At 38.5% G+C, this 15,552-nt stretch overlaps 1 protein-coding gene and 1 non-coding gene across 4 annotated transcripts in view; both read left to right on the forward strand.

Moving 5' to 3' along the window:
- The window catches only part of LOC122469165 (JNK1/MAPK8 associated membrane protein), a 30,578-nt gene that overhangs the window by 3,723 nt on the left and 11,303 nt on the right, over positions 1–15,552 (forward strand). For all 3 annotated transcript variants that reach the window (XM_043556280.1, XM_043556278.1, XM_043556279.1), the window contains exons 3-5: positions 85–239; positions 7,808–8,014; positions 11,451–11,632. In XM_043556280.1, the coding sequence (XP_043412215.1) occupies positions 85–239; positions 7,808–8,014; positions 11,451–11,632 (544 nt within the window). The remainder of the gene's footprint in view (positions 1–84; positions 240–7,807; positions 8,015–11,450; positions 11,633–15,552) is intronic.
- Positions 8,654–8,760, forward strand: LOC122469670. The gene has a single exon (XR_006293565.1). It is a non-coding gene; the product is annotated as a U6 spliceosomal RNA (small nuclear RNA).

Consider the following 15,552-nt stretch of genomic DNA (forward strand, 5'->3'; position numbering starts at 1 on the left):
GGGATGTCTTTATAGAATGACTTTGGGATATCAATGTTCTAAAATAATATATGTACATAAAATAATTGTTTTTATATTTTGTAGGTGTGTCCAAGAGGACAGAGAACAAATGCACAGAAATATTGTCAGCCTTGCACAGAGTCTCCAGAACTTTATGATTGGCTTTATCTTGGATTTATGGCTATGCTTCCTCTTGTTTTACATTGGTTCTTCATTGAGTGGTACTCGGGGAAAAAGAGGTTAGCACTTTCTACGAATGTATCTGGATGGACTGATGTTGGAATAATCATTTAGAAGACCTTATTAAATAATTATACTTGTGTTGTTTTGAAAGCAGTAAAACTGTTTATATTCTGATTACATTTTAAAATTATTTATTTTTGTATTCTGATTACTTTTTAAAAAATAATTTATTTAATATAATTTATTGTCAAGTTGGCTAACATACAGTGCATACAGTGTGCTCTTGGTTTGGGGGGTAGGTTCCCATGATTCATCACTTACATACAACACCCATTGCTCATCCCAACAAGTGGCCTCCTCAATGCCCATCACCCATTTTCCCCTCTTCTCTGCCCCTCCTGTCAACCCTCAGTTTGTTCTCTGTATTCTGATTACTGTTGACTCTGGCAAGAAAACTTAATGATAGGGCATGACTCAGTAATTATCTAGGGAGGTATCCTTTGTTTTAATGTTTAAATGATATTGAAGTAATACTTTTTTCATTTCTCAATTACAGTCTTTATGGATTTTCTACAAAGAATTGGTCATGATTACAAACTACGTATTGTAGAATACTTTGTGATTTAATTTAATCCTAGTAATCTAAAATGTAGTTAAAATGATATAACTGCCACCTAATTATGAAAACTCATACTAAAACATTAAATCAGCAGACATTTATGGAGCACTGTGTTTTACGTCTAGATCAAGGGAAGAGGTACAGAAATAATTGATGTGGTTTATAGTCATAATCTTTAGAGAAGACAAATGTGTATACAACTAGTTATAATGTGATTCAGTCTTAAAAGTGTATGAACAAAAAGTGTATAAAAGCATTAGAACAGGATGCTCTGGAATCACAAAGAGTAGAAGAGAGAACTTGTGCCTGGTGAGGTCTGAAAGACTTTAGGAAAACATTTTGGGTACAGGAAGTAGCATGAGCAGTGGCACGGAGGGGTGAAATACGTGCTGTGTTGTGGGTGGGACTGGAAGTGGTTTGGGGTGGTCTGAGTGTGGATTGCACATGACAGAAAGGTCAAAACAGGAGAGTGGGAAAGTAGGCTGAGGCTAGAATGTGAAGATTCTTGATGAGGATGTGGACTCTGTCTTACTGGGAATGAGGAGCCCAATTAGTACATTTCAGCCCTACTGATTTTTAGTTGCTCTAAATTCTTGGCATCTTTCCTTCCCCTTTCATCAGCTTTTCTCTGCCTCAAATACTCTCTTCCCTATGACTGCACCTTTTTACCTAGCTGCCTTTTTCCCTTCAAATTTCAGTTTAAATTACACCTAGTCATAGAAGCCCTCCCTTCCTCAATCTGCCCCCTCCCTTATTTTTCTTTTTTAATAGCACTCTTCATTTTGTTGTTTTTGTTTTGTATTTAGCACTCAGTACAGTTTATAGTTGTGTTTGTCTCCTCCAGTCTCCGACTAGAAGTCCAGAGGGCAGTGGCAATCTCTTGTTCGCCATGGCATTTCCAGAGATCAGCTCAGCAGCTGTCTCATGACAGGTGCTCATTTAGTATTTGCTGCGTGGATGATTTATGGGTAAAAGTTTTGGTGTAGAGAAGTAACATCACTGGCTGTATATTTATTTTAGGAAGGTAACTTCTATAGAGGGTAGATTAGAGGTGAGGCTGTTTCCAAAAAGTAGGGATAGCCAGACTCCAGTACTGTTGAGTGGGAATGGAATGAATGGTCCAGTGGAAATAGAATTAATAGTTTTCTGGATCCCTCCTAATAAATCCAGGGTGATTATTTACGTATTTGGAAAAGCATTCATTCTTTTTCCGATGGCTGTGTAAAAAGGTTTTTGAAAAAATAGCTCTCATCTTGCTTTTAATTTCTGTTATAGAACGTTGAGAGATGAGGGTGAGAAAGGAGATGGGATCAACCGAAAGCTGAAATGGAATGATTGCTCAGCTAGTTGGCTGGAACTTCTTAGCCACAAACACGGAAGAGAGGGTGGAAGAGAGGGTGTAGAGATGCACCTCACCAAATGTATTTGAATTGGAACAGCACGTCTGTTTAGAGGGAGAGTCATGGAGCAGAGGGTGGGGTTTGGTTTGAGGGTAGAGCGGAGGAGTGATTAGTGCTTGGGGAAGAAAGGAGGTGGGTTTAAAAAGGAATTCGCATAACTTGGGTGTGCTTTGCCAGAGAGGAAATTGGAAAGGAAACAGGCTGCAAAGAACGCAAGAGCCATGTCTTGCATTGTCCTGAGATGTTGCCCGCAGGAAAGGAAGCAGAGGCCCAGCTGTGTGAGGCTAGACCTTTTATTCACTGTCATTTCCTTAAGTAAAGAGCCTATTTGGATATTCTTTTTCTTAATTCCACCTACCCCCATGAGACTTTAATATCATAGATAAACTGTTTATTTGTTTATGTCATGTATGCATATATGTGCTTTATATATATAACAAATGTAAGATTATTTTATCCCCAAGACCTGACTCTTGACCTCCTAGGTGTGAAGTCATCCATTGAGAATGCATGGGCGAGACTCTCCTAGCAGCTTTCCTTTGTGGTAACCTTGTTTTCCCCAGAGTTTAGTATTAAATTTATTATTCTTTAAGGCCAGAGCAAAGATCAGCAGAATTGCATATTTTTATGTAGTGCAGTCAGAAGTTGTGCTCCTTATGTAATTTTTTATAGAATTTGTAACTTTGAGAATGGATTCATTCAGCATCTCTACGGATGTTTTCATGTGCCCAATGATATGCTGGGTTGTGAGATTCTGAGATGACTAAAATGCAGATGCTCATAGTCCAGTGGATGAGATAGACAAGCCGGGACAGTTTTTGTGAGTTTGTGTAATGGAGATATGTGCACAGTTTTAAGGCTGGCGTGAAGAAGGAAGAAGTTAATTTTGATTCTGAGAATAGGGTGGTGTCACACAAGAAAAAACTGACTTCAAGCTGGACTTTGAAAAGTGAGTCGTTTTTGATAGAGAAATTGAAGAAAGAGTCTATCACACGGCAGGAAGAACATATGCAAAAGGATAGAGGCAAGAAAGAGCACAGTATAATCAAGAAATGAGAGGTGAGGATCCTGTGAAAAAGTAGGGACTAAATGAGAGCAGGACATAAAGAGATGTGGGGCTTCAGGAGTCCTAGGAAATATAAGACCTGGGAATAATGCCAGAGCTGATCTTGAAGGATACACAGCTTGCCAGACAGGTGAGTGAAGCCTGCCCAGATGTGTGGAGGCTTGAGGAAAAAGGCATGCAGCATGGCCAGGAGGTGTGGAAGGTAATGCTGGTAAAGAGTATTTTTCCTGAAAGACAGATGGGACTCCTTGAATAGTCTAATAAGGGGAGTTTTAGAATCAGATTTCATTTTGTAAAGATCATGTGGTTGGCTGCAGAATGATTGAAAGGGAGCGTGATGGGAAGAAGTTACTAAATGATAGCAAGTTGGGGGGCTCAGTTGGTTACACATCCAACCCTTGATTTCAGCTCAGGTCATGATCTCACAGTATGTGAGATCGAGCCCTGCATCAGGCTTGCTATCCGCATGGAGCTTGCTTGGTATTCTCTCCTTTTCTCTCTGCCTCTCCCTAACTTGTGCACACTTTCTCTCTTCCTCTCAAAATAAATAAACATTTGGGGCGCCTGGGTGGCGCAGTCGGTTAAGCGTCCGACTTCAGCCAGGTCACGATCTCGCGGTCCGGGAGTTCGAGCCCCGCGTCGGGCTCTGGGCTGATGGCTCAGAGCCTGGAGCCTGTTTCCGATTCTGTGTCTCTTTCTCTCTCTGCCCCTCCCCCGTTCATGCTCTGTCTCTCTCTGTCCCAAAAATAAATAAACGTTGAAAAAAAAATTAAAAAATAAATAAATACACATTAAAAAATAAAGTAAAAGCAAGAAATGATGAGATTGGGATGTTGCCTCTAAAAATACGAATTCTATACGGAAGCAAAATATGGGATTATATAAAATGAAATTGTAGATGCTTATTCATTGTTTCCCTATGTGTAAAATCACGTAGGAGTTCAGCTTCCAACAATATGGAGTAATAAGGGGCTCCAAGTGACCCTTCTGCAGGAAGTAACTAAAATTTGAAAAAGGTATACTATTCAAGACATTGCTGGTCTCACTGGAAGCAGGGGAGGTCTCCAAGAATTCTTTTAGAAAACAAACCAACCCATTCTAAGCAGGGGCCAGAGTGACAAAGCAGACTGAAAGGATGGGAGAGCTGCCTGAGATTAACTGCTGATAGCTGCAGATACTGAATCTGAGGCAGCCAGTGCTAAGCCTAGACTCAAGAGGCTGAAGCCCAGTAGTGATGGGCATGCTTCTGGCAAAAACAGCAAACCCTCTTTGCTGGGAATCTTCCCCATTCTCAGTTTAGGTCCATAAGATTCTTGTTCATTAATACCTATTAATGACCTCGTATTCCATGGTAAACAAATAAGCTTTATGCCTGAGAGTTGGTAGACATAAAAAACAATATAGTTATGCTTCCAAAGGACTGCAGATAATGGACTTATGACTATACAGTATAAAACTGCTATCTTTACAGTGTTAAATAAAGGATGCAGTCCCAAAGATCTCCAAGAGTCAACAAGAGATTGTTGGGAATGAATAAACAGATTTGTTTTAAAAACAAAAGGAACTTCTAGAAATGAAATTTGAAAAATGATAGGTCGATCAGTTGAAGATAGAATTAGTGAATTAGGAAATTGATATGTCCAAAGGAATAACAATACAGTGCTGAAAGAAAAGGATATAGAAAATATGAAACATATTAAGAGAAATGGAGCATAGAATGAGAAGCTATAACATATGTCTGTAATACCTGCCGGGAATCCACCTAGGCTCAATTAAACATTCAGACTTAATGTTTTGAGGTCATACCAAGCAAGCACCAGTGGACCCAGAAGGAACAGCTTGCCCCCAGGGCGGTGTCAGCTTTTGAAGCAATTGAGCTCAGCTGTAGGAAGTTAAAATCCACATCGAGTGGTTGTAGGAGTCCAAGCTTAAAGTATTATGCCTTAAAGGAGCAAGTCTTTCTGTAACATGACCATAAGTATGGTTTCCAGAGTCCTGTAAGGGACATCCCAATTATGGGAATCGCTAAACTCAAGAAAGCCAGACTGTGGTGTCCCCATCATGTATTTATTGCTCATTTATAGTTCTCTCCAGTTCAGATGTAGTTTGCCAGTGAAGAGGTTGTGTGTATCCTAAGTAATGTAACCTAGCAGTAAAGTTGACATTCTACCTTTATCAGGCTTCCAGAGGAACAGAGGTAGAGTTAAGTGAAGGTCAGTCTTGTGTACAGGGGGGAAAAGGTTTTATTAACTCTGCATAGTTTCTAATCAGAGTCTTCAGAAAAAATAGAGAAAATGAAGGAAAGCCAGTATTTATCTATTAACTTTAGGTTTTATAGAAATAGTGAAAAACAGATTTGCAGAATTGCTTCTGGGGAAGCAAAACACATTCCAAGCAGAATAAGAAATTCATACCTATCCACATTATAATTGAACCGCAGAACACCAAAGATCAGAGGCCACTGGTGCTCTGGTCAGCAGCCAGCTTTGCGCTCACAGCTGGCAGCTAGCATCTACTCCAGCCGTTTGAGTTTGTCATTTTGAACTATGCAGCCCGGACAAGGCTCTAGACGAGTACATCCCAATTGGCATCACACGGAACAGAAAGGACTGCTCAGGTGTGCCCAAACCACAAACTGGCGAGAGATAACCAGTGGTGTTGGTTTTAAGCAAAGAAGTGTTGGGATAGTTTGCTATGTAGTGATAGATAACTGAAATATTGTTCAGATAGAAAACTCAAAAGCATCTGTAGAATAGTTAATAGAAATAAGAGAGTTTACTTAGTAAAGAAGCCGGCTGTAAGAGAAACATACAGGATCAATGATCTCCCTGTAGTTCACATATAGTACCATAGTATTGTGAGACAGCTAAGACCAAGGTAGCTAAGCTACGTTGGACTCCTTTGGTGGTCCCTGACAAACTAATTCTAAAATCCATATGGAAGTGCAAAAGCCCAAGAATGGCCAAGACCACTGAAGAAGTAGAAGAACATATGTAATATCAAGAATTATTGTCATATTCTCTTGCCTCAGGGATAAATGGACCATAGGAACAAAATAGCGAACCTAAAAACAGTCCAGTTATATATGAAACTTGTATGGCAGAAGTGGCATGGCAGTTAGGGCGGGGTGGGGTGTAGGGTAAACTACTCAATAAAAGGCTACTCCTGGGACCATTGGATATCCAAGTGGGAAAATCTAATCTACCTTTTATATATATATATATATATATATATATATATATATATATATATATATATATATTATATACAGAAATCTATTCTAGGTGAGTCACAGATTTAGATGTGAAAGCAAAACCTTCAAACTTTTAGAAGAAAGTATAGGATCATTTTTCTCAGAGTGAGGATTTCTCAGAACATGAAAATGCTAACCAGAATGTTAAAAATTATTAAAGCCAATTATATCAAAATTTAGAACATCTGTTCGTAAAGATACCACAGTAAAGTGAAAATTCAGCTCCTAAACTGAGAGGAAGACATTTGCAACATATTTGACTAAAACAAATGGATGAACAGTGGAATGTGCACAGTAGTGAAAATGCGTAAAGCAGTGAAAATGACTGAACTTCAGGGGCACCTGGGTGGCTCAGTCGGTTGAGTGTCCGAGTTCAGCCTTGGTCATGATCTCACTGTTCCCAAGTTTGAGTCCCCCACGTTGGGCTCTGTGCTCACAGCTCAGAGCCTGGAGCCTGTTTCAAATTCTGTGTCTCCCTCTGTCTCTCAGCTCCTACCCCACTCACACACTCTCTCTCTCTCTCTAAAAAATAAACATTAAAAAAAGTAAAATGACTGAACATCTATAAGCAATGCCATGGGTGAATCTTGGAAATGTTATTTTGAATGGAAAAAAAAAAATACCTCAAAAGACATATCACTTTGTAGTATTTAAAAATAAGCAAAACTAGACAGAGTGGTTTTGAAGCATAATCTAGTTGGAATAAAAACTTCAAAAAAAGTGATAAAGAGAATTTAGTATGATGGTTACCTCTTGGGGGAGAGCCAGGAGTGGGAAATGGGGAAGGAACAGAGGTAAATAGAAGCTGTTAATGTTCTAATTACTGGGTTAAATTATGAGCTTATAATGTTTATTATACTTTATAACTAATATATATTATATATATATTATACTTTAATAAAATATATATTATATATAATCTTTTGTGTGCTTTTTGTATTTAAGATAATTTAAAATGATGCATAGATAACTAAGACATTTTTAATAACAGTTTGGCAATATACTGAATATAAAGGAAGATCTAATTTCTGCTTTTCTATATACATTTAGATAATCCTGGCACAGTGTTATCTGAGATGATGATTTCTTTTTAGTAAAGAAGGTTAAATTCTCCTCAAGTGGTTCTCATGTTCGACTTTTCTTACCTGTTTAGAAGATATTTTCGTTTCAGGATTTATCAGTTAAAATTTCCTTTTAGAATCTGTATTTTGAAACGTACGGGTATTCTTAAAAGCCATTTAAATACTGAAAATTTTCTGGTAATTGTGCTTCTTTTGTTTTATTAGTTCCAGTGCCCTTTTCCAGCACATCACTGCATTATTGGAATGCAGTATGGCAGCTATTATCACCTTACTTGTGAGCGATCCGGTTGGTGTTCTTTATATCCGTTCGTGTCGAGTACTGATGCTTTCTGATTGGTACACAATGCTTTACAACCCAAGTCCCGATTACGTTACCACAGTGCACTGTACTCATGAAGCTGTCTACCCACTGTGAGTATTTATATAGACTTAAGATCATTTTAAAAATGATAATTATAGATTGTATTCAGTTCAACAGATTGAGCATCGAAAAATGGCTTCTAGGCACTGGGGGAGATATACAGAAATGATTTTCTTCTCTTAGGGATACATAGTCTGATAGAAGGAAACAGAAATACATCTTAGTATATAATACAAGTCAAAGTATCTTTGTAGTTGGTGTTGAAGTGTGTAAACCATTTCTAAAATAAGCCATAGATGTTTCTTTAAAAAGAATTCTTAGGAAGACCTTTAGGATATGCAGCAGAGAAGCAATATCTGACATAGAGGAAAGAGTATGGGTTCCGGAGCTAAAAACAAGCTTGAGTGTGAATCCCGAGCTGCTGTGGTAACGTGACCATGTTAAGAGCCTCTCGTAACCTCAGTTTTCCCATTGGTAGAAATGGGAATAATGTTATAAGGTGATTGGGAGGATTAAATAAATCTACACGTATCAGATACCACGTGCAGTGCCTTACGTACAGGAAGCACTTAATAAAATAGTAGCCGGCATTAGGAGAGTGCCGGAGTTAATGTTCCTTGTTTTTTTTTTCTGAAACAGATGTTTGTAATTTCCGTGACAATATTTTGTTTTAAAAATACCAAATTCAGGTGCTCGCTTCGGCAGCACGTATACTAAAATTGGAACGATACAGAGAAGATTAGCATGGCCCCTGCGCAAGGATGACACGCAAATTCGTGAAGCGTTCCATATTTTTCATATAAAAAAAAAAAAAAATGAAAGAAACCAAAAAAAAAAAAATACCAAATTCAGAAGACTGTATTAGCCCAGACTTCTTCGCTTTTAGAATTTCTCTTTGTGTTCATTTTGATGTGTTTTTCGTGGTAAAACTCTAATATAACAGTCTGGTGTTCATATTCTCATAGTTGTAGCAAGTTACCGTTACATAATATGCTCAAGAAAATAGTCCTTTTTGTGTAGGTTCTTAAGAGTACTAAGTGTGAAAAATAGCCATGCACATGTGTGGAAAAGGTCATTAAAAAAACATAAGTTCTAGATACAGGGATAAGAAAATCTTTCCACCTGCCTACTGTTAAGTCCTATAAATTATTTATTTCCTGTATATATACTGTCTCTGTCTCTTTATGTACATGTAATTTATATATAAGACTGCATATAAAACACTGATAATGTGTTCTTTGTTGCTTTCATAGAGCTGTAACTCTCAGCTTTGATTCATCTCTTCTCATATACTCTCCTGGGGACTGCAGAACTTAACCTGCTCTTTAGAAAGCTTAATAAGTGCATCAGATATACATATAACCATCTTATTTAAAACAAAATCAGACTCATTTACTGCTGGTCACATACACAGTGTTTTTTATATCTGTAAAGCACATAGTAGGAGAGTCAAAAAAGAGAAATGGCAAATAGGTGCTCTCGGCCCTCATTCTGCAGCCTTAACAGCCACATCCTCACACAACTTCACTGATTATGACATTTTCCATCTGTTCACCATCTTTGAATTAAGTAGATTCTTTTTCTCAGTAGCTTTACCAATAGTCACTGTGCAGTGGCCTGTGTTCTTGTATCAATCATACAAAACAGTGGTTTTTGAAATTACAAGAAGATTTTATAATATTAACATTGGGTTTATACATATTTTTTACTTCACATAGGCATTTAAATGTAGCTATATGACCAGACTGGGGCTGAACATTTCAAAAAGCAGCAGGACTACCCGGGGCTCCTGGCTGGCTCAGTCAGAAGAGCATGCGACTCTTGATCTCAGGGTTGTGAGTTCAAGCCCCACGTTGGGTGTGGAGATTACTGAAAAATAAAAAAAAAAAGCTGCAGGACTACCAAAAGTTATAGTAATTTTTTCTTTTGTGAGTCAACAAAACGGTACAAAATTATCAGAAGCCTTTTGGAACACTCTTACATTGACTAACGGAGGCTGTTTTCTCCATTGGTGGTATATATAAGCTAGTTTCATACAAACTGAAAAATGCCCAGATACTTTACTGATAGTTACAGTTTTGAGAGGAACTTGATTAGATGAGACATGGAAAAGCATGCAAATTTCTATTATTAGAAACTTACTGTAAAAAATGTTTACATTGCTAAAACCTTATTTATGAGTTACTGAAAATGAGCAATAAATACTGTTGTAACAGAAATTAGCTTGTCAGATTTATCCTATCCCCATATATAGGAGGCATGGCTGAAGGTGGGGTGGGGGCAGGTGGAAGGTAGGGAGTGGGATACAGGGTGGGATACAGGTGTCTGCTTCCAGAGACTGGTTTCCTGGTTCATTAGGAGAGTGACTCATGGTAGTTTTCTTCTGATTAAAATAATCGTCTTTTTGGCACTTTTATGGAACTACAAGTTGCAGGAATAGACAGATTTTATTTTGTTTTGATGTGTTGGTAGGGCGTAGCCTAACAAGACAAAGTTCCTCATCTAAGGAGGTCATATAATAATGTGTTGCAATTAGGGCAGCTGGGCTGAACCTAAAAGCTGTCTTGGGAGCACAGGGATGCAGTATGATTATGCTGTGTGGAGAGGAGGCTTGTGGTGTGTGTTCTGAAGGCTCCTGTGCTTCCTGTGACTCGCCCCTGCGTAGGGAGGCGTTTGGGTATTCTGATAGTAAAAAATGATCTGAAAGTCTTCACGAACAGGAGGTTAGAACTATGTGCATAGAAATCCCATTATTCAAAATAAAGAGCTACAAACTATGGCCTGGTGATATAGAGAGATATTTTGACATTTTTCTTGATATAAAACTACATCGTAATACATTTGAAAAACAGAAAAAGCATACAAAAGTAAAATAATATGTAGTTCCGTTTCTTCAGATGACCGCTGTTAAAAAAGTTGTCTTTCCAGTTTCATTCTGAATATGTGTATATGTTTTTTAAAGGATATTAAGGTGAAACTATACACATGGTTTTTGTAACCTTTTCTTGTCACTTCATGTTTTAGGCACAGTTGCTTTTGTCCTTAGTATTTCTTCCATAACCTGATTTTTAATGGCCACGTGCTATTCCAACATGAATGTACTTTAACATTTAATTTCCTAATGTTGAGTATGTATTTTCTTCCTGAATTTTCCTTATTATGTGATTCAATAAAAATCCTTGTTTGTAAAGTTTGTGAACAGTCCCTGATTGTTTTCCTTGGATGAGTTTCTGCAAGTAAAAGTGCTGAATCACAGAGTGTAAACATTTCTGGAATTTTTGATCCATGTTTCTAAACTGCCCATTGGAAAGGAAGCAGCATACACTTTCCAGCAGCGTGTGAGTCTTTTTGGCCAACCCTCCCCTAGTCTGAATATTCAATAGGTTGACTTAACGCACTTTTTAAACCTTTTTTAGCATCTTCGATTTCAAATTGATCAGTAATAGATACATTTTTGGTGTCACGATTCCGTGTTTTATTTCACAGATACACCATCGTATTCATCTATTATGCATTCTGCCTGGTATTGATGATGCTGCTCCGACCCCTTCTGGTAAAGAAGATCGCCTGTGGCTTAGGAAAGTCTGATCGATTTAAAAGTATTTATGCTGCACTTTACTTCTTCCCGATTTTAACTGTGCTTCAGGCAGTTGGCGGAGGCCTTTTATGTAAGTTTGATGGGTCAAGTCAGTGAAATATGTTAATTTTTATATGTGATAAACAGTGTTTTCTCTAAGTATAATTTTGTATGTTTTTCTTTAAAATAGCTTTTTAATCCCTGAAAATAATGTATTTTTGCTAAAACATAATAAGTCTTATAAAAAAATAAAAATGGGTTTCTTAGAGTAGAATAGATATTATCAAGCTAATCAAAGCTGATTTCTATTTAGAGAATACTTTGTATCTGAGGCTTATAACCTCAGTGGGAATACTTTAAGAACCTGAGTATAGGGGCGCCTGGGTGGCGCAGTCGGTTAAGCGTCCGACTTCAGCCAGGTCACGATCTCACGGTCCGGGAGTTCGAGCCCCGCGTCAGGCTCTGGGCTGATGGCTCAGAGCCTGGAGCCTGTTTCCGATTCTGTGTCTCCCTCTCTCCCTGCCCCTCCCCCGTTCATGCTCTGTCTCTCTCTGTCCCAAAAATAAATAAACGTTGAAAAAAAAAAAAATTAAAAAAAAAAAAACCTGAGTATAAATTAAAAAGAACTGGTTTTTGTATATAATACATGGAAATTACTGTTGATTTTATATATATACACACACATATATATATGTACATATATATATGTATATATATGTGTATATATATATGTATATATGTGTGTGTATACACACACACACACACACACACACACACACACACTAGTATGTACTACTTATCAGTAAGTTACGTCTTTGGTTTCTGAGTTCCTTTATGAAATCCTTTTGGGTATGGTAAAAGAATCCTCAGTATACTCTTTAGTATAGCTATTCATTTATTCAGCAACTATTTAGACTGAACTGTGACTCAAAAGAAGAATAAGAAGTTGGTGCTAAAGAACTGACATACTACTAGGAAAGCTAGAAGTAGCTGAGAGAACACAGTATAGCACTTAACCTGAATATGTGACATTGAATGTGGCAGGGATGTTAGATACCACCTTCTCTGTGGAGCCCACCAGGGTACAGAGGGCAAGGCTTCTGGCCTAAAAGAACTAGGCAAGACTGGGCATCACTCTGTAGCTTGGTGATGAATTTGGCTCAAGATGAGGAAGGCACTGTGAAGGTGTGGCCAAGGGAAGAGGAAATTGGAGATTAGTCAGGGGTCTGTTATCCCTCATATTCTAGTTACAGATCTATTGTTTCCATTGGGCCTGCATAGTATTTGAAAATGTATATTTCCTTCTAGCTCTTACCATTCCCTGTTTTAGTTTTGGCCCACTTTAGTTGTTTACTTGCCTGGCTGGCCTCTATAGGGGTTTGAGGTCACTATTCTTGCTCTAGAGAATAGGGTCCTACTCTTTAAGGATTTTAGGCAGAAGAGTGACATGCCTAGGTTTGCATTTTGGAAAGAGAACTTGGTAACCGTGTGGAGGATGGATTGGTAGGGGAAGAGAACCTGGGGGATCAGTGAAGAGGTTATTGCAGCTAGCCAAGTCTGTCTCACCTAACACAGAGAAACACTGGGAATGGAGAGCTGCTTTAAAGATAGATTTAACTAGACTACGTAACTGATTAAACATAGGGGTGACAGAGCATGAGGAGAATATGATAGATAGCTTTTTTTTTTTTTTTTTTTTTTGAGTGCACAAGTTGGGGAGAGGGGCAGAGGGAGAGAGATAGAGAGAATCTTAAGCAGGCTCATGTTCAGCAGAGCCCAACGCAGGGCTTGATCCCACGACCCTGGGATCATGACCTGAGCTGAAATCAAGAGTCAGACACTCAACTGACTGAGCCACCCAGGTGCCCCCATAGAGTAGCTTTCTGACTTAGTAACTGGTGAATAGAGCAACAGTGAATATTAGAAAAAACAAATTAGATATGTTGATGAGAAGTGAATTCAGTTGTAGGTGTTCATGGAATATTCACAAGAGTACAGGTAATTATACTAGTCTGGTACTTGGGAGAGCTGTCTAGGAGAGAAAGATTTAAGAATTGTCAGCCTTCAAATCCCTGTGTCCTAACCTATGGATGGTGCTATTGTGTAGGACCTCTTGGTTATACGAGGAGAAAAGGGGAAAAAGCTGTGGAAAGTCGGCCAGGGTTTGGGAAGTTAGCCCAAGGAGACTGCCAGACACCATTGCTTCATATACTGTACCTGCCTACATTGAAAAATGCCTTTTCTGGGGCACCTGGGTGGCTCAGTTGGTCAAGCGTTGGATTTCAGCTCAGCTCATGATCTCACGGTTCATGGGTTTGAGCCCCATGTGGGGCTCTGTGCTGACAGCCTGGAGCCTCCTTCAGATTCTGTGTCTCTCTCTATCTCTGCCCTTCTGCCACTCACAGTCTGTCTCTTTCTCTCTCAAAGATAAACATTAATTTTTTTTTTTTAAAGAAAAATGCTTTTTCTCACAGTGAGTGTCTGATCATTTTGTTAACAAGCCCCTGCTCAAAACACATTCATTGTGAGGATAGAGGAGTCAGTGTTCACTTGCATTAAATATAAATTCATGAAGGCTCCTGAGATTAGTCACAGAGGACATTATACCAAGTCATAATTTTATGATAATGAAAAAAATAGATAATTTTTTGTGGGGGTGTCTTAGTCGTTTCAGACGGCTGTTACAATACTATAGGTGGCTTGCAAACGACAGAAACTTTTTCTCCTCGTTCTGGAGAATGGGAAGTCCAAGAGCAAGGCACCAGCAGATTTGGTGTCTGGGTAAGAGCCCACTGTGTCCTCCATGGCAGGAGGGGAGGGAGCTCTCTGGGGTCTCTGTTTTGAGGGCACTAATTCCATTCACGAGAGCTCTGCCCTCATGTCCCCATCACCTCCCAAAGGCCCCACCTCTACCCTCACGTTGCGAGTTAGGATTTCAACAGGAGAATTTGGCGGGGGACACAAACTTTCTGTTCATAACAAGGAGAAACAGAAGTCTGAGCAAAGTAGAGCAGCAAGCATCCTCTGGTAGGTAGCTTAAGAGATACTTGGGTCTAGGGAGAGAAGCACTGGAATTATTAGAGGCCTGTGACAAACTTTTACCTACTTAGAAATATTGAAGCCCGTTTTTAAGCGTGATCTGTATCTGAACTACCAGGGGAACTAAAATGTAGATTCTCGGCACCCTCATCCCCCGGCCTAGTTGCTCAAAATCTTAAATTATTTTATATCCTAGAGTAAGAACCATTTCTGAGCCCAAGGCCACCCTCCACTCCCCACAAATTTAGGCCTTGTTAGAAATTTCCTCTTACCTTAGATGGCTTTTTACTACTCTGTCTTAAATTTGTATTGCTATCAACATTGTTTAGCTATTTATAAATATTTATAAATGAATTGTTTGTTGAGGATGCTTATCACTGTCTATGAACTAAAATATTCTAAATGTCAAAAAGGTACTTATTTAGTAAGTTGGAATCAGGCCTGTATAGATAATTCCAAGTTTCTGCCTTCTGCATTCTGAATTAACATTTGAAATTCTTCTAGACGGGTTCCATTGCAATGAAAAATGATAAGTGGTTTCATAAATTGAAGTTGTTTTAAAATAATTATATGAAAAATAATTCAAGATTTCTTTTTCTCAATTTGCTCATTTTAGTGTGCTGTAAATTGAAAACACTTTAAGAGAAAAATAGTATTTTGTAAGAAAAAAATTTGCTTCAAGTAGAAATAGCTAGAATTTTGACATAAAGAATATTGGAGGGGCACCTGGGTGGCTCAGTTGGTTAAGTGTCTGACTTTAGCTCAGGTCATGATCTTAAAATTTGTGAGTTCAAGCCCCGTGTCGGGCTCTGTACTGACAGCTTGGAGCCTGGAGCTAGCTTCTGATTCTGTGTCTACCTCTCTCTCTCTCTCTCTCTCTGCCCCTCCACTGTTCATGCTCTGTCTCTCTCTCTCTCTCTCTCAAAAATAAACATTAAAAAAAAGAAAAAGAATATTGGATGATCCATTTAT

This window comes from Prionailurus bengalensis, chromosome B3, assembly GCF_016509475.1.
Source record: "Prionailurus bengalensis isolate Pbe53 chromosome B3, Fcat_Pben_1.1_paternal_pri, whole genome shotgun sequence".
Taxonomy (NCBI): domain Eukaryota; kingdom Metazoa; phylum Chordata; class Mammalia; order Carnivora; family Felidae; genus Prionailurus; species Prionailurus bengalensis.